The sequence below is a fragment of the Clytia hemisphaerica genome, unplaced genomic scaffold (genome assembly GCF_902728285.1).
Source record: "Clytia hemisphaerica strain Z4C2 unplaced genomic scaffold, Clytia hemisphaerica genome assembly, whole genome shotgun sequence".
Taxonomy (NCBI): Eukaryota; Metazoa; Cnidaria; class Hydrozoa; order Leptothecata; family Clytiidae; genus Clytia; species Clytia hemisphaerica.
This window is the reverse complement of record NW_027103562.1, coordinates 505,097-531,277: the sequence shown is the minus strand read 5'-3', so window position 1 is coordinate 531,277 and position 26,181 is coordinate 505,097. Positions and strand designations below refer to the sequence as shown.

Here is a 26,181-nt window from a genome sequence, read left to right as displayed (position 1 = left end):
CTCAATCATCCATTCTTCCAGTTCTTCGCCCCTCTGGTCTGGTGGTTGTATGAGATCCCAAAGCGGAGAGTGGCCGTTGAAGTCTCCAAGGATTAGCGAGTCTTCATTGGTTATGACATTGTCTAGCCTCAGTTCTACTGGTGTGGTCGTGTTTGATGGAGGGCAGTAAACGTTTGATATATTTATCCATTTTCGTTTGCTGACTTGGATCTTGATTGTTGTTGATTCTGTTCCAGTAAGGCTTGACTTTTGTACCTTATCAAGGATCAAGGATTTTTTGATGTAAGTGATAAGGCCTCCCCCTTTGCTCTCCATTCTGTCCGATCTATCAACCGCATAGTTCTTGATGTTGGGGGTCTTCTGGGATGGTCTTAGTTTTGTCTCTTGTACGAAACAGATATCTACATCGAGTTCTTTCATCCGGTTCTGGAGCTCACCGACTACTGTTGCGAGTCCATCTGCGTTCCATTGGAGAATCTTCAGTGAGTTCGCGTATTCTTTTGGTGCTTTCTCTGATATATCCGTTGTTGTAGCGTTGTTGGTTGTGAAGTTCGTGTCTGTTGGGTTTGTGCATGAATCACAAGACCATGGTGTGTTATTGAGTCTGTACGTCTTTTGTGCGTCTCTGCTCAAACCTGTGCATTGTAGGTTGAATAGTTTCTTGCACTCGGTGCATTCAAAGGCTGCTTGGTTTGCTCTGATGATCTTGCTTTTGTGTTTGTCACCGGAGCATTTTCTTGTCCCAGCTTCCTCTTGGTTGCTGGTTTGGGGAGGTTTGGGGCCACCATGTGCATGGCATTTCCACACAATTGGTCCGGTGAAATATCTGCTGATCTTGCTGCAGTTGTGTCTGTGGCATCTTTCTTTACAGTTGCTAACAGAACAGTTGAGGGGTGTTTGACTTTTGCGGAAGTAGCCCTGGCAGAAGTTACACTTTTCTTTTGTTGGCCCAGGGTTTGTTTCAATGTCTCCAGCTTGTTGAAGCAGATGGCGGGAATCATATGCTGGATTGATGACCCCGCTTCCCAAAAACACGTTTTGGGAGGTTGTGTTGGATGGCTCGGCTTTGCTGAGTTTGACGCCTCGGCAGCCAATGCCAATGAAGATGGATGCTTTGGGCTCCAGGTGTTGAGTCTGGAGGACAGGGTCGCCCGTCTTTCGACTTCGGTGAGGCAGCATCCGTCGACCGACCCCTCGTTGGGGTCCCGAGTTTGGAGAATCGCCAGGAACAATCCGTAGTTGCGGGCTCTTGGGCATATCCTCTCTTCGGCTGTGTTGGTGTTGTTGTCTTACTTCCAAGCTCCAAAAGTTCAAAAGGTATACAGTTTCATTCAAAGATTAGTTTTAAGAATAAAGAAAAAAATGTTTAAATTGCAAAATCCTTTTATTCCAGACTTTTGCTACTGTTTTCAGCATATGTATTTTCAGGGGTCCAAAACAGGAGATTTTACACGAGCTTTTGCCCAAAACGATATTCCTATAATCTTTTAGAACACAATCTTGGCTTCAAGTACATTTGACGAGACAAGTTATATATCAAAAACGAAATTATCTGAATCAGAGGATCCATACCATAGACACAAATTCAACCAACAAATCAGTGATGAGTTGGATAGCGATAGGCCAATCCCTGATACGCGCCCGCCACAGTAAAGTTAACAATTTATTTTTTTCTAAATCGGAAATTATTTATTCAAAAAATATGAAATGCTTGGGGGAAGGAATGTGTGTTTTTGGCTACAGAACGGAAGTCTGCTTTTGAAACTGGAAACTTGAGACCTTGCATTATTTATAACTCTTACATTTTCAAAGATTAAATGACAGATTACCAACTTTCTGCCTGTCCTTAGTACTTGGTTTCTTTACTATACTAACTTAACTTTTTGGACCTACCCCGGTGGGGTGGAGGTCCTATAAATTAACTTGTGTTCGTTCGTCCGTTCGTCCGTCCGTTCGTCTGTTACCAACTTTTCTCAGGATTGAATCATAGGAATCTTTTGATTTTTAGTACAAAGGTGCAAAATGGTGGTGGCCAAAATGTGACGGAGCCCGATTTTCGAAAAATAATGTTTTTGGGCAAATTTGGGCCAAAAAACGGCTAAAAAACGGGTTTATTATTATATTGGATCATTGTTTTTTTCAGATTATTTTGCATGAAAGTAGGTAAAAGATGGCTCAAGCAGATTTTTGTTAAAAAAGAATTTTTCAACTCAAAAAAACGCATCTTTGTCTATAAGAATCACTATTAATAAGCATACATCAATGTTCTTAGCTAAATTACTAAATTTTTTGATGAGATAGATGATTTTTTTGCTCACGAAGTCTTGAATATGAAAGAATATTTCAAGAGTATGAAATTTTGGTTTCTAAACGTTTTTTTATAAGAAACAAACGACTAATTTTAATAGATCGTCACTACTTGTGTTCTGAATGATTGTTTAACGGTCATGCTCACGTAGATATCAATTATATCAGATTATATGTGTTAAATGCATAACCAGGTAGGTCCATAAAAGTATCACTTGTTATGTTTTGTATCTAGATGTTTAGAGGAGAGTTATGACAAGCGGTTGTCCAGCACTTCGATTATCATCACTTTTCATAATGAAGCGAGGTCAGCTTTGCTACGGACTATTAAAAGGTAAATCAAAATACAGTTGTACAGGCAATATGAATACATGTGTTTTGATTACAGCTGCCTTTTTCTCTATTTTTATCCTTACACATTGCTCAAATTTTGCAGTTTCGTGCTAAGGATCGTTTCTCATCATGATCTTCTTACCTTTTGATATTTTTAGATTTGTTGTTCTTATACGGCGCGGCCTCCGTAATGTTAATGAACGTAATATCTTTCCTTGATTATCATACATTATTATATCTTATACTTTCAGCGTACTGGATAGAACACCGCCTCACCTACTAACGGAGATTATCCTGGTTGATGATTTTAGTGCCAATGGTAAGTGAATACATAAAATTGTGTTCGGAACAGCCAACTAAAAAACTTGGGGGTGTAATTGATGTTTCCATCTAGCTTATTTTTCAATTTTTAACCGTTTCTTCCATAGAAAAAGATGGTGCTTCGTTGAAAGACCTACCCAAAATTGTTTTGATGAGGAACGGCAAACGAGAAGGTGTGTATTCATTTCTTTTCATGGGAACCCATTCTCCCAGTGAAGTTTATTGAAAATTAACGGAGGACGGTGGTTGAAGTAGGAGCGCGCTTTTCTTGTAGCCTAAAGAATGTAGGTTCAAGCCCAACGTGTATCGACTATCTTAGCGAGGATCAAAATGACTATTTTAGATATGCGTTTTACTTGGTTTTACTGAATTCTTATTGGAAGAGGCATTTTTAGTGTTGATGCTAGTTCAGACAACGTTCAATCAAAAACTCACAAAAATGCGCGAATTGGTTGAATCCTTCAACTCATTTCTAACTTTCCCCTTTCTTCTTTTTAGGGTTAATTCGTTCACGTTTGAAAGGTGTGAGCGTCGCCAAGTCATCCATCTTAACATTCCTTGATAGCCACTGTGAAGTGAACGTCGGTTGGATTGAACCATTGCTAGCACAAGTTGAACAGGTTCAAAGATTATCGCCGTAAACCCCAAATCTTGTCAATATGTAACTTTCGATTTCTATCGAATACAGTTTGTAGCAAAGCAAAAAAAAAAGACATTATGAAAAAAAATTAAAATATTGTGTTACCCTGGGATGTAGAATCCAATCTATTTTTGTTAATTCTACATATTTCTAAAATTATAGGATCCACTTGCGATAGCTTCACCGGTGATTGACATCATCAAAACGGATACGTTGGAATATAAAGCCTCTTCAAATTACTTGAAAGGAGGTATTTTTTTGTAAACACTTCGGAGAAATCTTTCCTTGAGATGAACATCTCGAGCATGATAGGGTGAATGTCTTCATTGCTTCATAATACAGTAACCCTAACCTCTAATTAGCCATCTTAGAAGTTGACTACATAGTAAAAAACATAGAAATGCAGTAATAAATTTACTGATTAATTTACTGACTCTCTGCTAATCAAGATTTTCAAGATTCGCTTTTTCTTACTGTTTATTTACTGTTCTTTTTTCAGTATGAATTTCTGCATTCACCTTTCAACTAATGATTTAACATCAACTCACTGCTCAAAAAACACTTACAACTAATTCGCAATCCTAATCGATACAAGGTGAGTTTTGTAAGCCAAAGTCAATGTTGGCCATCACTTTAAAACATGTTTTTAAAACTTGGTTTAAGAAGTTAGTTTGGTTGCAGTTTTTTTTTTAATTATGACTCATTCGGCATTACATCCAGTGTTAGTTATGTTTTATTAAATACTACATAGTAATGGAAATTAATTGTATAATCAAAAGTTTGCTTTAGGTTTGCTGTTTTGAGCAATCTTTGTCTATCTCTGTCAGTTTTTTGTTTTTACTGACTAGCTACGAGATCCTTATTCTACGTGTCTTGCTGTTTGGAAACCATTTCACTGGTTTCATTCATCCCTTGATTTTTTCCCAAAAAAAATCAATATATTATAAAACGTTTTTGATGGATTAAACACAACGATTTCTCCATTTGCACAACTGCCACTTGCACAAAAAGATTCTAAATATGTACTATAATGATTTCATAGGATTTGACTGGAACATGCATTTTATTTGGGAGCCATTATTTGAAAAAGAAATGAAAGAACAAAAAGCTGATCCAACTCACCCAATCAGGTAACAACTTGGGAAAAGAAATTCACTGCTTTAGGGATATGCGAAGCCTTCAAATGTTCTCAACAAGTTCTTAATATATTGGTAATCGAAGCCTTTTTGTTCTTTTACACTTTGTTCTAAAAAAAACAATGTTTAGCTGGCGTTGTTGTCTTAAAGATATATAGTTATGTTAATATTTTGTTAAGATGAAATAAACTTGTCCCAGTCTTGGGAATAATACATGTATGAACCCTTAAACGTTTAAAGGTAGCTGATTTCTAAAACCTTTTTGAACTATCTTTTGTGAAGTTTTTAAAATCTTTCCCATAGTACACCAGTAATTGCAGGTGGTCTATTTGCTGTTCAGAAACAATGGTTCAATCAACTTGGACAATACGATTCTTTGCTAGAAATATGGGGTGCGGAAAACTTCGGTAAGATAATCTTTCATAACATTTTTTGACTTGGACTTCAATCAAGAATTACTTCAGGACATAATCTGTGGCTCTTTGGATTCAGAAATTCTCAAAACCTTAAAGTCAACTGACGCATGACCTCGCTAAAGTCAGAAATAAAGAAACTTAAAAATTGATGAATTTAGAAAGTATTTCTTTATTTGCTTCCCCTTATATAACTAAGATAACTTTTCTTTTTCTCAGAAATTTCATTCAAAACCTGGATGTGTGGTGGAAGTATGAAAATCATTCCTTGCTCACGAGTTGGTCATATCTTTCGTAAATCTCACCCTTATGAGTTTCCTCTTGGCAATGGACACACGTACCTTATGTGAGTGTCATATGATTGGATTCATTGAAAAATGTCACTCGAGCTCCTTGCCTTGTGTTTCCTATAAATCTATTCCTATAAAATTCTATCAATCAAGTTTAGCCGAATGTACTTTAGGCGTACAAACCTTCGCGATGAGAAACTTTCGCGAGGACGAAAAATCGCGAAATTTACGACATTTGCTTTTGCGAATTCAACTGAAAAATAATTTTTGCGAGCATAAACTTTCGCGAATCAAGACTTAAAATTGAGAATTTTCACATAAAAAATGGCTCAAAGGGACAAATACTTCTTGGATTGACTTGAAACATTTGTTCTTTGACTTATTAGTGTTTTAGTCTTTTAGTTTTAAAAGATTTTCTATTTTGTCAAGAATTTTTTGCGAGCATAAACTTTCGCGAATGGCCCTCCCTAGAATTTTTAAAGACATTTACTTTTGCGAAAAGGGCCAAAATTCGCGAAAATCGCGAAAGTTTCCACTCGCGAAAGTTTGTACGTCTAAAGTAAGATTTTGTATAAATACGACTCTAGGTCGCTTTTAAGTTGATTCATTTCCTCTTAGTTTTCAAATACTGTAGTATACTAAGGCTGATTGGTGTCTAACCTTTTCACTGCCGTTCGTATTTTTTAACGTTCGACCTATTTGCCAGAGACAAGAGCAATCACAAACCTTACCATCACATTTATAAGCTTTATTTTCTAAAAAATATCAGAAATATAAGTGATATGTGTTTACTTTGAGTTGAAAGATGTGGAATTATGAAAAACATCTTTGAAATAAATTTTAATTATTCAACTGTGCTATTTAATGAAATCTAGTTCAGCGGCACTGAAAGGGCTAAAATCATCTATTTAAAGTCTCAAAAATTACTTTTAGCTAGCACATTAATAGTTTAATCTTGTAAATCATTGTTTACGTGCGGAATACTAAAGAAACATTTTAACCAATAGGAACGTGCGACGTGTTGCTGAAGTATGGATGGACCGTTATAAAAGAATATTCTATCGAGCACGTGGTGGAAATATGAACGAACCATTACCGAGGTAAAAATTATACAATTAGGAATTTTCAGCAGCATTTTTTTCAGTAGACAGCATTAGCCTCGATTTTTGCTGTCCCTATCCTGATTCTTCATTACTCTTTTCCTAGACGGTATGTGGTACGTTCATTATAATGAGTTTCTTAGGGTTTATGAAATTTCGGTTTTCTTTTTTAGAATCAAAGAACGACGTTTAATCAGAGAAAGACTGAAATGTCGTCCTTTCGATTGGTATCTGATGGAAGTCTATCCAGAGTTGAGGTAACTTTTAGGTCTTCGTTTTTATTAATTGATGGATATTTTTGTTTTGACTGAAAATTGTCTTTCGGTGCACCAAACGAAAAATAAATCTGCTGCTTGGATTGGTGGCTTTAGTTCCCCCTTCTGTCAACACGCTACCGTCTCGAAATTATTTAGAACCAAGTATCATTTATTTCAGAGTTCCGAATGTTGACGAGTTGGCTTATGGGGAGATCAAGCAAATTTATAAGGGACAATCGTATTGCTTATCTGAGTCCAAAACTTCAAAGGTTTTGGCAGTGAAATGTATTCCCAATGTTAAGAAAATGGTAAGACTTTTCATTGAAATTATTTTCTCCTGCTGACATGACAGATTGCGGGAATCGGGCGATCGAAGGCTTTTGAACTAAGCAATGAGACATCTGGTGGGATTTAAGGCCTTTTTTATCTATTAATTTAGGTACAGACTATTTTTATCTTTAATTTTCAATTCATACGTTATTAACTCTCATACTAGAATAATGCATAATCAAGTTGATGATCTTTAGTTATAAACAGTATTTTCGTAGCGTAAGATGCGTCTTTTCTTGCACTATATTACTTTTCGCATTTTTCAACTGTTTTTCTATCGTTTGTTCAAATTGTCAATTTCTTTTTCCAAATGGATAGCCATTTACCATGGCTTTTTGTGTTGGCCGTGTTTCACACAGTTTCCAAGATTAGAGACACGACCTTTTATGAACGTAAGGTGACGTATCAGCAAAGTTGCGAGGCCAACTGATATCTTTAATATTGCCTAAGCATTCAATGTCCGCATTTTCATTTCATTCAATATCAAATTTAATTGTCACTGTATCATTATACTGAATATTCGATAATCTTCCTTGATTGATGAAGAAAATGGCTCCAACACTACCACTCATGATGCATTCTCCATGGGGTGTTTCGTAAAGCTTGAGAAACATTTGATCATAGGAACTTTTAGTAATATCCCAGTCCACCAATATACCATTTACCAAAAGTCTCATTTTGATTGTTTTGAATTGCATTGGCCATTGGTTCGTGTCATCAAAAGGCCCCTTACTTATCCACAATGACACAGTAACGTGAGTCTTCTTCTCGGAAATTTGACGGCTGAAATTCAAGCGCAGCAATGCTTTGTATGTACCAAAAACAAAGAAAGACGGTGATTCTGTAACGGTGTTGAATTCTTTGAATTCCTGGAATTTCTGCTGTAGGTTGGGTATAGTCCATACGAAAGTGCTTTGAAGGATTTTCTCACAACTTCTCAGCTTTCTTTCTGCACAGTGATTTTCACTTTCACTCTTTTTTTCTCGTTGCTGCATTTCGCTCTCATCATGTGATCTTTCTGTATCAACATTTTCAATTACAGGTTTCGATCCAGTCTTGATCCTGTTGATCTTCTTTTTGCTTTTGAACACATCAAATCCCATCCTATCTTTTATGGGCGACTGTATAGCTTTCTTTTTCCCTATAATAAAAGGTTTTAAAATCTCTAACTTATGTTCACACATCTTTAGTGGCTAATTCACTGGCCTACCATAATATCTTTATAATGCGCGTTATGAAATTTGCCTTACTTCATATCCCCCTCTCTAAATTCAAATAAATTGTCTAGAACCGAAAGACTGTCTTTTTCAAAATCTTTGCCCAACTTAGATTGATGTTTATTCGTTTTGGAACGACTAATTATGGATTCTATTTTTTTAAGGACGACTTTTATCAAAGATAAACAAGAAAGCTCTTACCTATTCTCTTTGTAAATTTGAACGGTCTTTTTTGTCTTTTCGTTTATTTCTTGATTTCTCTAACATTCATAACTCCTTTACTGAACTGAATTGATATATATGGTAGGAGTAGTCCTATACTCATCAAGTTAATGTAGTTTTCTTTTCCCTAATATGCAAAAACTACCCTAACCATATAAAAAATCAATAAAAATAGTAACTACCGGTTTGTTTATTTACTTAGGAATAAATAGTTTGCTAATGTGTTATTTTCAAAATACCCACGATAAAGTAACAAAAATAAAACTCAGGGATAGTTCGTAGTGTATCACTTCAAGCCAGTCCATAGTAACGGCAATTTGTAACACATTGTTGCGAAATCACCCTCACCATTCACTGTTTGATTTCATTTTCCCCAATTCAAATTTTTGTAAATAAGGTATTTTAAATTTTTTTAAAGAAATCATCTCGTTGCAGTGGCGTTCTGGGAAAATTTTTCTAGAGGGGCCAAAGTCAATTTTTTAGAATGGTGCCCCCAATCTTCCAAAGTGGTGCCCCCACCCACCAGTTTTTAAACTTTTATTTGCCGAGGCATAATGAGGAAGGAAATATTAAGTGGATAAGAGTAGAGTAGAAAATTTTTGAAAATTGACTGCCAAGATACCCTAAATTACTAAACAAAAATTTGACACTTGCTAGAGTGAAAAGAAACTTAAAGAAACAATGTGTAATGCGAGCGAAGCGAACAGAAAAATTTGATGTTTTTTTATTTCAATATTGTAATTAGATTTTCATTTAATAATGCTATATTGTACACACAAAAAAACTTGTAAATTAGGTAGATTACAAAGAAGTTACCAATTAACTTTATTGCAAGTGAAACAAAAACATTGCAAGTAATTTAGAATGATCTCAGTAAAATTGCTCCTGGGGCGCAATTTTAGGCGCATGAAGTATGATTTTTAAGATTTGGGCGTTTCAATAATCTCTTTTGGCGCCCCTTGCTCTTCGGCGCCCCTTCAAAAAAGGTCCGCTGGCCCCACTGCCAGAACGCCACTGCTCCTGTAAAAATTTGCGTGCTGTATAGTTCTATACCCTGGGAAAGTGTTTAGAGGGAAAAATCAATTTTATTCCATAAACCCAAATTTTTAATTAATTTTGTCTCGAAGCGCCTTTAAAAGTTTCCGTGTGATTGAAAATCTATATCGGACAGGTCAAAAAACCAGTAGAACGATACATGAAACCATCGGAGAGGAGGGGTTTTTGTCTGGGTTACCATAGATCTGTTGTATTTTCAAGACCAACGATATTTTTGTATTTCACTTGCCAGCAATGGGTAATGTCAGTAACAGGAATGATTCAAAACGAAAAAGACAAATGTTTATATGCTTCAAAGAAGAGAAAAAGAATATCTCTCAAAGATTGTGACAACTCCGATTTTAATCAGGTAAAGTTGTTTTTTTGAAAAAATTTATCCTTTTGAGCGAAAGGTATATCCCTTTTGAGCGAAAGGTATATCCCTCTAAATTTAAATTTGAGTCGCAAAAATGGACATGGCAAAACTTGATTTTTAAAAATGCTGAAAAGGCTAGTTCTTGACTACCGGTATTGAATCTCACGTATTTCACCAATCAATTTTCTTGTGTCTATTGTTATTGAATCGGGAGTAACCTCGTGACTAAAAAGTAATACACGCCTTCTTCAGACATTTGAAATTGGACGCTAATTCTTCCAGTTAAGTCCTCACACTTTATTGACCCACGTTTATTTTGCACAAGAGAGTATTTTTCACATTGCCATCGTGTGTCAGCCTTCAAAATTACAGCAAGGAATTATACTGACTATATGATAATTTGATGGTGTTCTTGAGTGACTCTGATAACTACAGGGCTTTGTTTACATTTTTTTAACATTCAGCATTGGAATTTTATGATTCGTGAACGGTTACGTCATCAAGCAACAAATCTATGCATCGAAAGGAAATCGGATGGCTCGTTACTCATAGCAAGATGTGAAAATTTCAGTCCACAACAGACATGGTCTTTTACTACCAAATTTCTCTTCTGAATTATTGGTGATAGAATGCTCACTTTATCTACCATTATTGAGAGTAGAAAGTAAAACTTCTGGTGAAAAAGTAGAATATGTCGATTCTCCAACTGTTATGGTAGCAAATTTATGGTCAGAAAATAGTGTGAGATAAAAAGAAAGTAGATAGGCAAATCATGTGTTGCTGATGAAAGTACGTTTATTATACACGAACGAAGACCTTTATGAATGAAGGAGTTTTTAGATGAAATTATTGCCTTTTGGTTTCATCTGACTGATTACTGTACATTAAGTTAACAACCTATATGGATTGCTGGCAAGGAAACATTGAAACCGAATGGTAGATTCACAAAATTGTGTTTAGGGATATTGTGACCACAATCAAAGGATAATTTGATGAATTATATGTTAGGATTATCTTGATCAGATTGCACAAGTATACACGAAACCTTCTTGAAAGTGAAGAGTACTTTTGAACCGATAGTAAAGTCGTTCTCGGCTATCTCAACAACACTGAAAAAAGATTAAAAATTTTTGTGTTCAACCGTATTCAAAAAGATTAAAGATGTCGCCAATGTGGAACAATGGAATCACGTGGAATCTAAAACGAACTCAGCAGCAGATGTTGGTACTCGTTGTTGTCCTCGGAAAAACCTCAGAAATCTTGCAGGAACATCAAAGATAAAATTGTTCTTAATGTAGTTCCTTCTTTTTACTTAGAGCCATGGTTACTTTAAAAACTATATAGTCTTTCATTTCTTATAAGAATATCTAGGGACGCCTTGCCTTTTCTTGTCTTATTTTTTCTTTAACAAACGCAATACTGTATAATCAAAGTCATTGGAAGAGTTTAAAGACTTTAATAAGGTGCGCTTTAGTCGTTAATTAAAGCTGATCATTTGACTAAATATTTCTTATTATTGCATCAACAATAACAATAACTATGTTGATTGCACCATTTTTTATAGTCAGTTTTATAAGAAAAAATATTTTTCTTGTGTTTTCTTTTCATGAAATGTTATTTGCTTACTTTCATAATTCTTTCTTAGTTTGATTAGGATCGATCAAAAGTTATGTTAAAAAAACTGGAGATTTTGAGTAGTCAAAACGACAAAATTCATGCAAACTATACTGATACGCCTTTTCTTTTCATAATTTAAAGTCGTAACCAATGGTATCACATTTATTTTTTACATCAAAGATTTTGACCGAAATTTGAGGGTCGGGAGTTTTTCTTTTTTAATGTCAGTCTTTTGACTGTAAAAAGTTTTGTCAGGTTTAATTTGCAAGACCTCTCCAAGTAAATATCTTTTTTCGAATAAATCAAATGTGATAATTCCCATTATTATTTCATGAATTCCAAGAGCAGTCCCCTACTATTTGATATAACATTTTATAATAATTTATTTGTATCATAGATTCTGTAACCACATAATATTCTTCAGTAAAATGATAATTTTATGGATTTAACATCTCTCAAAGCATTCTTGTTCGTGGACCTACCCCAGTGGGGTGGAGGTCCTATAAATTAACTTTTGTTTGTTCGTCCGTTCGTTCGTTCGTTCGTCTGTTACCAACTTTTCTCAGGATTTAATCATAGGAATCTTTTGATTTTTGGTTCAAAGGTGCAAAATGATGGTGGCCAAAATGTGACGGAGCCCGATTTTCGAAGAAAAAATTTTGGGGCAAATTTGGGCCAAGAAACGGCTAAAAAACGGGTTTTTTGGACTTTGTGTAAAAATTGGATCATTAATTTTTTCTGATTTTTTGCATAAAAGTAGGGTACCATCACAGGTGAAAATTCGCTTAAGCAGATTTTTGCAAAACAATTTTATTGGCTCAAAAAACGCATGTTTATCTATAAGAATCACTATTTATAAGCATACATCAATGTTCTTAGCCATATCATTTTTATTAGTCTAAGATGAAAGTGTCACGGTGGAGGGCAATGGTTTGAGTTTTCTAGAAACACTTTTTATTTTTTGGCTGCAAAACGAATCTTTATCTATAAGAATCACTATTTATAAGCATAGATCAATGTTCTTAGCCAAATTATTATTTTGTTATTGTTTTTTCTAAACAACGAAAATGTCACGTTAGAGCGCGATGGTTTGAGTTTTCTAGAAACCTTATTTATTAAGCTGTGCATTTTTCTGATGGGGTGTTTTTATAAAAAAAAACGTTTAATAGCTTTTTTACTTTTTTTTCAAAAAGTCTTTCTCAATAGTGTTGATAGTTTCTCCCAATAGATACGCTTTCATTTTTCTTTATTTTTTTGTATTTTGACCAGTTATGTCTTATGTGTTTCATTGTTTTAATGTTCATTGGTTAGTTTGTTTTTTGATATTTTTAACGCTGTTTTTTTTACTATAATCAAAACTTCTTCTCAAACTCTGTCAGTTTTGAACAGATGTATAGATTTCTTTAACAAACCTTCAATATTATCAAAAATCGACTAAATTTTTGTTTACAATTCTGTAGCATATAAACACTAAAAATCGTTTTTGAGCTCGGCAAATATTCTACTTAAAAGACTTTTGGCAGATATAACCAAAATCTCTTTGTGATACAGACATCACTGCATTCAAGCTTTTAATTTAATAATTGTTTACTTTTTCGCTTTTATATAAGTATAATTATTTATACAGTATTTTATTAGAAATCTTTTTGTAATTAAAATTTTTGGTTTTGGACCTACCTGGAGGTCCTTTAATTTGACCGTTTTCCGTCTGTCCGTTTGTCTGTTACAAGCCTTTCTCAGGATTGGCTCATTAGTTTGTTTTTATTTTTTGTACAGTGATACAAAATAGCAATGCCTTTGGGCAAATTTGGGCCAAAAACTGCCTAAAGATATGGTTTTTTGTACTTTGTGCAAAATGGCTTCATTAGTTTTACCTGATTTTTTGCAGAAAGATCTAGTGTTAGTTGGCCTAAAATGTGGCTGAAGTGATTTTTCTCAGAAAATGTTTTTTCGTCGTAAAATACGGATTTTTGTTTTTTGGGGAAATTCCCTTTTAATATTTTCCTGTTACAAGCTTATCTCTGGATCGGCTCATTAGCATTTTCTGATTTTTAGCACAAACATACAAAATAGTAATTCCAAAATGTAACAGAATCAAAAAAAGATATAGGACAAGGTTCTCTGCAATATGGCTTAAGTAGTTTTTTTTTCAGAAAAAATTTTTTACCGTAAAAATTGGATTTTCTTATTTAGGGAAATTCCCTTTAGTCGTTTTGAGGGGAAATGAGCATTTCTCGCAAATGGCTTGGTATATTTTTCTAATTTTTTGCTCAGTGATATAAAACCGTAATATTTATATCCTGGAAATGTGATTCTCGAAAATAATGTTTTTCTTTTTGGGCAAATTTGGGCCAAAAAGTGCCTATAAATGGGGTATTTTGGACTTCTTGTGAAATTGCTTCATTAATCTTTTCTGATTTTTTTTGCATAAACATAGAGGGAAAGGTTTTCCGTAAATTTTTTCTTGCCATAAAATTCCGATTTTCTTATTTAATGAAACAAAAATACCCTTCAGTAAATTTATGGGGAAATGAATATTTCTCGCGATTGGCTTGGTATTATTTTCTGATTTTTAGTTAGTCTGACAATTGTTGCCATTTTTTCTATTTTTTTACTACACTATAGCCTTTAGGTAGGTCTATTCAGCATGTATTATGTATATGTTTCATCATAGAAAGTAAAGAAACAATGTAAAACCAATAAATTTACATTGTAACATTTTTCTTTCCATGATTCGAAAATTCGAATTCGATCACTTTTATGATTTGTTTTGTGAGAAGAATAAGAATGAAGAAAAAAAAAATTACAGGAGGAATAGATATTTCAAAAATAACAAGCTACATGCTGAATAGACCTACCTAAAGGCTATAGTGTAGTAAAAAAAGGGAAAAAATGGCAACAATTGTCAGACTAACTAAAAATCAGAAAATAATACCAAAGAAAATTAAGTAAATTTTTTTATTGGTGTATACAAAAAAGAAAGAAACAAACAAAAGAATATTAAAAAAACAAATTTGATTCAAGACCTTTCTTCAACATTGTAATGGCAGAATTAGATAGAAAAATGGATGAATTGAAGTTAGAAAAAAAGAATCCAATAAACCCTGTGTTGCGCACCATTTTACAAGGTGTTGCTGATGATAATTGTCAATTTTCCAAACTTTATGGTATGCCTCATGTTGTCAAGTTGATATGGGAAAAATATTTGGTAGCAATGCATATGCATATTAATTTTGGAAAGACCACTGAGAATTATATGGAAGATTACAACCCATTCATAGCCCTAACTGGCTTTCGGCATCGATTTAATGTGAAATTCCCTAAACCAACTGATATCAATATCAACATGATGCCTTTTGTCATGGCAAAGCAATTTGAAAACATGCAATTGCCAGATTATCTCAAACCATATTCTGATATGATTGAAACTGCGTTCTTTAAAGAAGTTCCCCTCATTTTTCACATAGAGGAATTGGGTAAAATCGGTTATCTAACAATTCATGAAAGTTTGGTCGAGGAAGGTAAATCTCAGCGGAGACCAGGTTTACATACTGAATCTCCTGGTTATATTTATGTTAAGAATGGTTTAAGTGATGAAAAGTGTGAGGAGTTGTGCATTGAAAAGGGTTCTGGTTATGATGAAATCGTCCCTTTTCCTGTTTCGTGGGGACAGTTTAGTTACACTAGTATAGATGTCCCTCATGGTGGTATTTATATGGCATCCAATGTTGATGATTCTTGTAAAGTTTGGGATTGTCAGATTGTTGCTGACAATAATGGCGAGGAGTTGATTCGCAAACATGGAGATATTGAGCATTTACGATGTTTCTTGCCAGAATCAACACTTTTAAAATCTAATTATCTCTATTGGATAACTGATCGTACACCTCACGAATCTCTGCCATTGAAGAAAGGATCATACAGACAGTTTTTTAGGCTTGTAACACACAGAGTTTCAGTTTGGTATGAAGATCATTCAACCAAAAATCCTAATGGAGTTGTCCCTGATCCGAAGATGACTAGGATAGTGAAAGGGTCAAAATTTGATGAGAACTATGTCACTATTGTAGGTTAAGAAAGGTTATCAACTCTTTGTGTGATTTTTGAAAGCTCAATCTTTATTTAGGGTTATCCTTAAATTTTTTTATTGCCTAATAAATGAAATTTGTTTTATATTTTATGTCGTTTTTCAGACCAACTAATTCAAGAAAATCATGCCATTTTAGGGAGTATTATACCGGGGGTGCGCCAAAAAAAGTATACAGTATTGTGAAGATATAGTGAGTTTATGGTTAAAGAGTTTTAGTTGATTCTTTTTCTATTCTATAGAGAAAAGCTCAACTTAAATTTTGATCTTTAAAACTTTTAAAATCGATTCACTCAATCAAAAGTTATGTTAATAAAAACTGGAGATTTTGAGTAGTCAAAATGACAAAATTTATGTCAACTATACTGATGCGCCTTTTTCTTTTCATAATTCAAAGTCGTAACCAATGGTATCACATTTATTTTTTTTCTCAAAGATTTTGACCCAAATTTGGGGGTCGGGAGTTTTCCATTGTAGTGCCCGTTTTTTGACTATAAAAAGTTTTGTCAGGTGTAATTTCCAAGACTCCTCTTCAAGTAATATCTTTTTTCGAATAAATTAAATGTGGTAATTCCCATCATATTTCATGAATCTCAAGGGCGGTCCCCTACTATTTAATATAACATTTTATGATAATTTATTTGTATCATGGATTATAATGTAATTACATAATAGTTTTCAGTAAAATAATAATTTTATCGATTTAACATCTTTCAAAGCATTCTTGTTTTTTGGTATTTTCAATGCTGTTTTTTTTTATTATTGTAATCAAAACTTTTTCTCAAACTGTGTCAGTTTTGAACAGATATAATATATAGATTTATTAAACAAACGTTCAATTATCAAAATTTGACTACATTTTTGCTTACAATTCTGTAGCATATAAAAATACTAAAAATCGTTTTGACCTCGGCAAATATTCTTCTTAAAAACTTTTGGCAGATATAACCTAAATCTCTTTGTGATACAGACATCACTGCATTCAAGTTTTTTTTAGAATTGTTTACTTTTCGCTTTTATATAAATATAATTATTTATACTGTATTTCATTAGAAATCTTTTTGTAAAGAAAATTTTTGGACCTACCTGGAGGTCCTTTAATTTGACCGTTGTCCGTCTGTCCGTTTGTCTGTTATAAGCTTACCTCAGGATTGGCTCATTAGTTTGTTTTTATTTTTTGTACAGTGATGCAAAATAGCAATCAAGTTACAATGTAAATTTATTGGTTTTACATTGTTATCGATAAGTTTCCTTACTTACTATGATCAAAGAAAATTAGGCTTTAGATTGAAATAATTTCTTTATTTGTGTATACAAGCAAGAAAGAAACAAACAAAAGAATATTTAAAACAAATTTGATTCAAGACCCTTCAACATTGTAATGGCAGAATTAGATAGAAAAATGGATGAATTAAATTTAGAAAAAAAGAATCCAATAAACCCTGTGTTGCGCACCATTTTACAAGGTGTTGCTGATGAGAATTGTCAATTTTCTAAACTTTATGGTATGCCTCATGTTGTCAAGTTGATATGGGAAAAAGTTTTGGTAGCAATGCATATGCATATTAAATTTGGAAAGGATGAGAATTATGAGCGAGATTACAACCCACCTCCACCATTCATAGCCCAAACTGGCTTTCGACTTCGATTTGATGTGAAATTCCCCAAACCAACTGATATCAATATCAACATGATGCCTTTTGTCATGGCAAAGAAATTTGAAAACATGCAATTGCCAGATTATCTCAAACCATATTCTGATATGATTGAAACTGCGTTCTTTAATGAACTTCCCTTTTTTGACATAGAGGAATTTGGTAAAATCGGTTATCTAACAATTCATGAGAGTTTGGTCGAGGAAGGTAAATCTCAGCGGAGACCAGGTCTACATACTGAATCTCCTGGTTTTATTTATGTTAAGAATGATTTAAGTGATGAAAAGTGTGAGGAGTTATGCATTGAAAAGGGTTCTGGTCATGACAAAATCATGGCTCTTGGTGTTTGGTGGGGAAAGCTTGGATACAACAGTCATCATTTCCCTAATGGTGGTATTTATATGGCATCCAATGTTGATGATTCTTGTAAAGTTTGGGATTGTCAGATTGTTGCTGACAATAATGGCGAGGAGTTGATTCGCAAACATGGAGATATTGAGCATTTACGATGTTTCTTGCCAGAATCAACACTTTTAAAATCTGATATTCTCTATTGGATCAATGACCGTACACCTCACGAATCTCTGCCATTGAAGAAAGGAACATACAGACAGTTTTTTAGGCTTGTAACACACAGAGTTTCAGTTTGGTATGAAGATCATTCAACCAAAAATCCTAATGGAGTTGTCCCTGATCCAAAGATGACTAGGATAGTGAGAGGATCGAAATTTGACGAGGGATATGTCACTGTTGTAGGATAATAATCTTTGCGCACTCATTAATATAGATGTCACTGTAAACACCTTTCACTCCATTGTTTCAATGTTGATGGGATGCTAGGCTATATCAAGATTTTCATGTTTTTTTTTCTTTACATAAAAACCAAAACATACCTTTTATTTTACATTTTTTACTATCCAAGTTGGTTTATTAGTAATTTGGTGTTCTTTAATTTTATCAATTTTGGAAATAACTTAATTAAAGAATTTGTTAAAAAAAACTGGATCGCTAGCCCTTTTCCCGCCTAACATTTTTGGTTTCTTTGCCTATGGGGGCAAATACCGATTGCGATTTTTTTTAAAGACATTCTTCAACTCAAAGTAAACACATACCACTTATATTTCTGATATTATTCAGAAGATAAAAGCTAAATGTGATAAATGTGATAGTTGCTCATGTTGGAATAACGGACATTTGGCAAATAGGTCCAACCTTTATTTTTTTCCCCGGCAAATTGGTAAAGCCTTTATTTTCCCCGCGGCAAAAAAAACGCATGGCACTTATAAAAGGGTTGATAAAAATATTGAATTCACAAATTTGTTTAGAAATCTTATATAAATAACATATTTATTCACATATCTTGACACAATACATTTAGACTATTTATTTTTTTAATATAATAATTTTGTATATAGGGCCGTCCACATAGTATATACGCACTAAGGGGGTAGGGGGTTTCTTCTCAAAAGCGTATGTTTGCGTACAGGGGGAGGGGAGGGGTCAAATGAAAATGTACGTACACAGAGAAAAAATTTTTATTGCCCTTTTTCGCTTGTTTTTTGTCGACTTTTACGCTTGTTATACGCATCAAGGAAAAGAAAAAAGTTTCTTGATAAACATTGAGTTTCATGCATGAAATAAAGATCCGAACCAGACTATTTTTAAATTCGAAATTTTTATAACCGAGAGACATGCTAGGTTTCTAGCTCCCCCCAACAAAGTAAGGTCCCCCCAACAATTTAGCTCCCCCCAAAAAATTGCATTGTGCTAGGTCCCCTAACACTTCAGGTTCCAAGATAAACAAATACAAAAACATTGTTCTCCCGCCCCCATAGAGATCGATAGAGAGAAGTCAATAAACTAGGTCACAGTGTGGATCTAAACCACACTGAAACGACCGCCTTCCATCACGCATCACGCGAAAAAGCGCGCGCACGTTATTAACGCCTACATGTCATCTCCAGTACATTTTAGATTATTCATTGAAAACAGACTACAATATAGTCATTTTTCATGTCTCGATTATTCAATTCCGAATAAAAGACATTCAGGGAAAAAAAGAGAAACACCTGGGTAATCTAGTTAAAAAAACCGAAAGTAAATGGTAGACAAAGTAATGAGCCAAGGCAAAACGAGATTAGCGTACCACTATGAAAGAAACCGCCTCCGGCGGTCGAAAATATATGGAAGTACTGATAAATGAAAACTAAATTTTACTTGTTTTAATATTTATGTTTACAAGTCTTTTGCTTTTTATGTTTGATTTAATAGTAAGATAAGATATCTTTTGAATTTAGCTGAACAGCCCCAGAGTCTCAGTCAGATCACCCCCAACAATCTAGGTCCCCACAAATATTTTGGTAATTTTAGCCCCAAGGCTCTTTAAAGGCCAAAATATTTCTTAGCCCCCCCCCAAAAAAAAAAATAAGGGGGGGCTGAACCTATGAGGGAAGGGGGTGAAAGAAAAAGTTTGTACTTACCAGAGGGGGGTATAGCCATTTGCGTACGCTTGTGTACAGGGGGATGGGTACTCGATTTTCGACATTTTAGTGTGTACATACTATATGGACGATCCCTTTGTATGATCTTTGTAATTACATTCATATTTTGATTTTGTTATTGTGTAATATTCTTTTAAATGGAATGTAATACTTAAGCACTGTGTATTTGTATTTTTATACTTGAAGTAGGGTGGACAGGCCAAAATTTTCCCCTCAATTTTTAGAAACCAAACTAATTTTATTTGAAAGTCCTTACCTTTGTGAGAAAAATGAGGGGTCATTTGTTAAAATTGGTTAAGTAGTTCCAAAGTTATTCCATTTTCAAACCACAAAAAAACCACCTTTTCAAAGAATCGCCTCCTTACACCACGCCAGCAAGAAATAATTTTCGGAAGCACCAAAATCGCGCCAAAAATGGCGGATGAAATCTAGTCTTCCGCGTGGCGGGGCGTGAGAAGTTTTGCTGGCGCGGTCTGAAAATCGGCCCGATGACTGTTAAACTTTAGCTTATCGATAATGAGCTGGAAATGATAGCTAAAAACAAATTTCACCACTAGAAAGCTGAAATCCTCAGCTTTCAGATGGTGTAAGCTGCTTAAATGAAAAAATCCGCAATCTTGTTAAAAAATCGCAATTTCTTCTTATTTTTCGAAATTCCAGACGGCCTGTAGATTTTCAAATAAAGCAGGTTGTGATAGATTGTAGCCTAATCTTACCCTGGGTTTACTAAAAAAACCGCGATTGAAAAGATGCACCAGCTCAATATCGACAGCCATTTGTTTCAATGTGGGTCGAGAATTTTCCGGTGCCGTGGTCAGCGCTAAATCGCGTTTTCAACTTGACGTCGAAAAACATGAATATCTTTGGAAAGAAAATAGATACCTTGATGCAGTTTTTTTTACTTGTTTCCCTGATAATTCCTGATTGATTTGAAAAAAAAGAATGAACACATTTGGATGATTTAAAGGTAAGTACTAATGCCTTGAAGTTCATTTTTGTAAATTCTTCCTCGTTCCGCGCAAAAAATCCCGACGAGTGCGCACCCTACTTGAAGCTTATCTTGTTTTTCAACATATTAAAAAATGCAGTTCAATATTGATAATTTTCACTCCAAAACTCAATATTCAAACTACAAATAAAGATTTTGAGCAAAAATATTTAATTATTAGGACCTGCTTTTTTGACCAATGTTAAATTCATTTCTCAAACATAATCCTCAGAATTAAGGCTAGCAAAAATAACTTACATACTTCTCAAAAGATTTTGGCCCCATAATTGTGAAATTACATTAAAAATTTGCCATACAGTATTTGAAATTTTGAATTTAATTTACTTTCTTTTGTTTTTAAAATGTAGATATAGATTTAGAAAAACTTATAAACATCCCTTACCAGACACAATGGAATATCAAAGATTACAACACATTCAACTCAATCAACATTTGAACCCAATCGCCAGAGCCATTTTACAAGGAGTTAACGATGAAAACAGTCCATTTTCAAAACTCAATGGTATTCCCCATGTTCTACAAATGATTTGGCGATATATAATTGCAACCATGAAGCAGCATATTAAATTTGAACCATCGTGGATAGATTATTTAGAAGATCCAGTTGATCCAAGTATTGGTGTTTGTGGCTACATAGAATGTGAACCTATTTCTATATCTTTTCCTGAATCTACTGATATCAATATAAATATGATGCCCTTTATTATGGAACAAGAATTTGAAAAGACTAAGTTACCAGAATATTCGAGAAAATATTTTGAAATGTTTTTGAGCCCTCTTATATCAGAGTATGAGGAAATGGGAAAAGAAATTGGTAAAATTTGTTACCTAACTATACATGAGAGTTAGGTTGAAGAAGGAAAATCACAGAGGAGACCAGGGCTACACACAGAATCAGCTGGTATAATTTACGTTAAAAATGGAATGAAAAGTGAGAAAATTAGAGAGCTGTGTATTGAAAAGGGTTCCGGTAGGGGTGATACAGAAATTCCATGGGTTGTTTGTTGGGGTGGACAATACGGTATGCATGGTGAAGTTTTTACTCCTTCTGGGGGAATCTACATGGCATCTAATGTACCTAATTCATGTGAAGTTTGGGATTGTCAAATTGTAGCTAATGATAAAGGAGAAGAAATTATTGGGAAGTTTGGAAATATTGAGCACTTGAGGGGCCTTCTGTCCGGCTCGAAGATTATGAAGTCTGATGAATTGTATTGGATAACCGATCGTACACCTCACGAATCTCTGCCATTGAAGAAAGGAACATACAGACAGTTTTTTAGGCTTGTAACACAGAGAGTTTCAGTTTGGTATGAAGATCATTCAACCAGAAATCCTAATGGTGTTGTCCCTGATCCTAAGATAACAAGAATTCTGAGAGGATCAAAATTTGATGAAGGTTCTGTAGCCATTGTTGGCTAAAATAACTTTGGTTTCAGGGATAAATAGTGATAAATAGAAAGGTAGAAGTCATTTGAAAGAATTAAGAAACTCATCTATGATTCAAAACTATAAATTTAAGTGATATGAACCGTACATCCTGTGCCCAAGTTCAGGAGTTGTCATAAAGCCATTATGGTAACAACCGGGAGGGCACATTGCTATACATTGTAAGTGATATGTTATAAAGTTAACTTAAGTTATATCAAATGATCAGCTCAATCTTCTATACTCGATGGTATTCACTTTCATAATTCGTCGTCCACATGACTAAAGGTTCAATCTCAAAATAAGTGTCTTGTAAAATTGGAAATCTTGCAATTCTGTTCTGACTTTGAGATTAGCCTTTTTGTCATATGAAAACATTAACTATTCCTTTACATGAAAAAAGGGCAATCTCAACCTCAAAGATGACCACCACAGTAAAACTTTAAATTTTGTAAGGTACTAATTTTGAGATTTAACCTTTAGTCATGTTAACGACGATATGTACTTTTAATTCGCATTTCAGTTTGCAATTGACATATACTGAATTTTTCCACTTTTGCCGTTTTTCAAATAGAATACTTTACCAAAGTGGGGTTAATAATCATATGCATTTTGCCATGGTGTAAAACAGTTGAACAAATAATAAACAAAATAGTATAATTTGCATCATTTTATAATGATTTTATAGTTTGAATCATTTTATAAAATTTGATTTCTTACGTTTGTATTTATTTTCATGAATTTAAATCTTTTGAATAGTTTTTACAGTGTGCTAAATTTTGCAAATTTCATCAAAATTCTCACGAGAATAAGTGTGCCAGCAAAAAGTAAATGCCTTTTAGATACCTTGGCCTTTGATAGATACTTTATTATATTGTAAGGTGGGTCCCTTGAACCTATTTTTTACGTGTCACACATTCTCGCAGTTTTTCTTTTACACTGCTTAAAATTTATTTATTTTTGTAAAACTCGCCATTATAATACCAATAATACACATGTAATTCTAAAGAGTTTAGAATGGAAGAGGAATACATAACTTCAGCTATCATGCTTTAAATTTGGTCCAGAAGTTCAAAAGTTGTAAAGATTTCTTTGAAGCACTGATACGCGATTTAATAGTTTTCTTTGAACTTGATTTTTGTTGTAAATAAGAATATTATGTATTTTATATTTCATTTAAAATTGTCTGACTTATTGTAAATTATTAATAGTAAGTGTATCTGGCCCATCTTCAAAAAATAGAAATTTATTTATTTTCACTTTATTTTTATACCTTGAACAGGTTTACGTAGTCAAATATAATAACATAACAACATGTTAACAACACTAAAAGAGTATAAAAATATTAAAATACAGTAGACAGCTTGCTCTGACAGTAGGTTTTGACATCCTCGACTTCTGACATCCTCGACTTCTGAAACAAATCCTTTAGTGTTCCAAGTGATCTTATTACCTTTGTGGTAATTTGCTTCATGCCGAACCTGATCTGAAGTCAAAGGAGTTAAGTTAATTTTTCGGAAAAGGAAGTTTATCCCTTGAACCACACCATAGTTCAAGTTTTTGGTATCATTGTCAGGATTTTTGTGATCAATGAATTGGATTAAATGAAAAAAGTTCGTAGAAATTCGATAGTTGACACCCCTGTTAAGTGAAATTTTTTGAAAAAGGGCTGAAAACAACGAAAGAGAAAGTACTCTTATTGACCGTCATTTTTTTTGTTGACAGCCGTTTATTGTTTGTTTATTGTTTGTTTGTTTGTTTATCTTTTTTGAGATTATAGAAGAAGAATAAACTATGTACATAAGGTTTAACCATGGGTGGTTTTCGAGCTATGTACACTTCTATACGAAGAGAAAAAAAAAAAAATTAACTAGAAAATATTTTGTTGGGTTTTATATGTTAACTAAAAAAGAAAAATAAGGGAAAATCTTTCTTAACTTTTTGACAGAAAAAAAAAAAGAAGAAAAGTATCGTTCCTTTAAGAGGATGAGTTTATAAATAGAAAGAACAAGATAAAATAAATACAACAACGACAATCATTGATTGCAGAGAAAAAAAAACAACAAAAATAATTAATAGAACTAATGAAACGAGCGGACTAAAAATAAATAAAAGGTCCTTCAATGGGCTGCAAGAATTTTTGCTTCAGTTTATTAATGAAGGTTGATTTGGTTTCTTCAGGATCATAGATTTCTAAACAGTGAGTGTTCCAAAATCTGCAAGAAAGGGCTTGTATGGGAAAGAGACGGTTAATGTGATGAATGTGCATACCACCGAGGGCTGCTTGACGAGTGCCTTGGTTATGAATTTGGTTAGCAAAATCAAAGATTTTAGAGAGGTTATATGGTAAAATTTTACGTTTTTGATTAAGAATTAACTTGCAGCATTCTAGTTGATAGAGCTGATCAATATGCAAAAATTTAAGGTCGGTTAACTTACTGACTAGTTCGATGGTTTTATCTGATCTTTTTACTAAGTCTGACATACAAGTGAGAGGTGAACCCCAAGCTGATATACCATACAAGAGGTGTGATTGGACAAAACTAAAATAAAGGTTTGAAATAAGAGACTTTGGAATTAGAAATTTGGTTGAGTGAAGAATTCCTATACCCCTAGAGATTTTCAGTTCAACTGATTTAGTCTGGTGAGACCAATTTAATTTATTATCTATTAAAATACCAAGATACTTTACCACTTCTTTGCATTCTATTTCGATTCCTTGGATTTTCAGTAGTGGTGGCTCCTCATTTTTGATAGGACTGAAATAAAGAAAATTAGATTTAGCAACATTTAGGCTGAGTTCATTTGACACAAGCCAGTCACTTATCTTGGATAGTTCTGTGTTTGCGGATTCAGAGAGTGTAGCCTTGTTCTTATTTTTTAGGAAGAGGCAAGTGTCATCAGCAAATTGCACAAAATCAAATTTTTCGGAGCACTGCAGTATGTCATTGATGTAAATAATAAATAGCAAGGGACCCAGAATTGAACCTTGGGGCACACCACAGTTAATTGATAAAGGTTTTGATATAGAATTTGAAATAGATATACATTGTTTACGATCGGTGAGGTAAGAACGAAACCAGCTGTTAGATATACCTCTTACACCATAGTGTTCAAGTTTAGATAAGAGTATTTCGTGACTGACTGTGTCAAATGCCTTTGCCAGATCTAGGAAAATGCAACATGATTTTTCTTTTTTCAACATAGCCTGAGATGCTTTCTCCAAGAGGTCCAGGATAGCCATTGAGGTAGACTTATTTTTTTGGAAGCCATATTGTGATTTGTTGAAAATTTTATGAGTCTCAAAGAAAGATGTTAGGCGTTTATGCATGAGTTTTTCTAGAATTTTGTCAAAAATGGGAAGAATAGAGATTGGACGAAAATTTTTTGGGATTGACTGATCGCCCCCTTTATGAAGGGGAATTACTTTGGCCAACTTTAATTTATCTGGAAAGGTACCAGAGTGAAAAGAAGAATTAAAAATATTAACAAGAGGCAGTGAGATTTCATCCTTGAGGTCCTTGATGATTCGTATAGGGAAGTTGTAGATGTCTATAGCCTTTTTTATATCAAGAGATTCGATCATTTTACTTACCTCTTCCTCTGTTGTTTGCCTGCAATAAAAACTATTTAGGGGTTTATCTATTTTTCTGAGGTAATTTGAAAAGAGTGCCTTCTTTTTTGGAAGTTTTTTTACCAATTCTGGTGCAACGTTAATGTAATACCTGTTGAAGATTTCTCCTATATCCGCTGGATCTGTGATAAGCTTACCATTTTTAAAAACAGAGGTTGGTGTAAGAGACCTTTTTTTTCTATGGAGGATCAAGTTGACAGCATTCCAGTGGCGCTTGATATTGCCTTTATTATTTTCAAAGAAGTTTTTAAAATATAGGTACTTACTTCTACG

General features: G+C 33.8%; 3 protein-coding genes and 1 long non-coding RNA gene across 5 annotated transcripts in view; 3 read left to right on the top strand and 1 right to left on the bottom strand.

Moving 5' to 3' along the window:
• LOC136800623 (dosage compensation protein dpy-30-like) overlaps positions 1-26,181 on the bottom strand; it is a 154,427-nt gene that overhangs the window by 74,308 nt on the left and 53,938 nt on the right. The gene's annotated exons all lie outside the window — the stretch shown is intronic.
• LOC136800786 (polypeptide N-acetylgalactosaminyltransferase 16-like) lies at positions 1,261-11,391 on the top strand (the record flags this gene model as incomplete). Its single annotated transcript, XM_067057443.1, has 15 exons — positions 1,261-1,317; positions 1,492-1,649; positions 2,543-2,641; positions 2,892-2,959; positions 3,069-3,134; positions 3,460-3,581; positions 3,764-3,851; positions 4,644-4,731; positions 5,041-5,144; positions 5,370-5,496; positions 6,448-6,540; positions 6,714-6,797; positions 6,976-7,105; positions 9,855-9,971; positions 10,442-11,391. Coding segments are annotated over 15 exons (1,551 nt in total), but the record flags the coding sequence as incomplete, so codon positions are not given.
• On the top strand, positions 14,540-15,854 carry LOC136800591 (uncharacterized). Its single transcript, XM_067057245.1, has one exon. The coding sequence runs from the start codon at positions 14,638-14,640 to the stop codon at positions 15,667-15,669; it is 1,032 nt and encodes a 343-aa protein (XP_066913346.1). The 5' UTR covers positions 14,540-14,637; the 3' UTR covers positions 15,670-15,854.
• Positions 24,183-25,404, top strand: LOC136800626 (uncharacterized). The gene is made up of 2 exons (XR_010845737.1): positions 24,183-24,620; positions 25,159-25,404. It is a non-coding gene; the product is annotated as an uncharacterized lncRNA (long non-coding RNA).

Excerpts from the sequence above, each read along its gene's own strand:
- LOC136800591 (XM_067057245.1), top strand. The coding sequence starts at position 14,638 with ATGGCAGAATTAGATAGAAAAATGGATGAATTGAAGTTAGAAAAAAAG.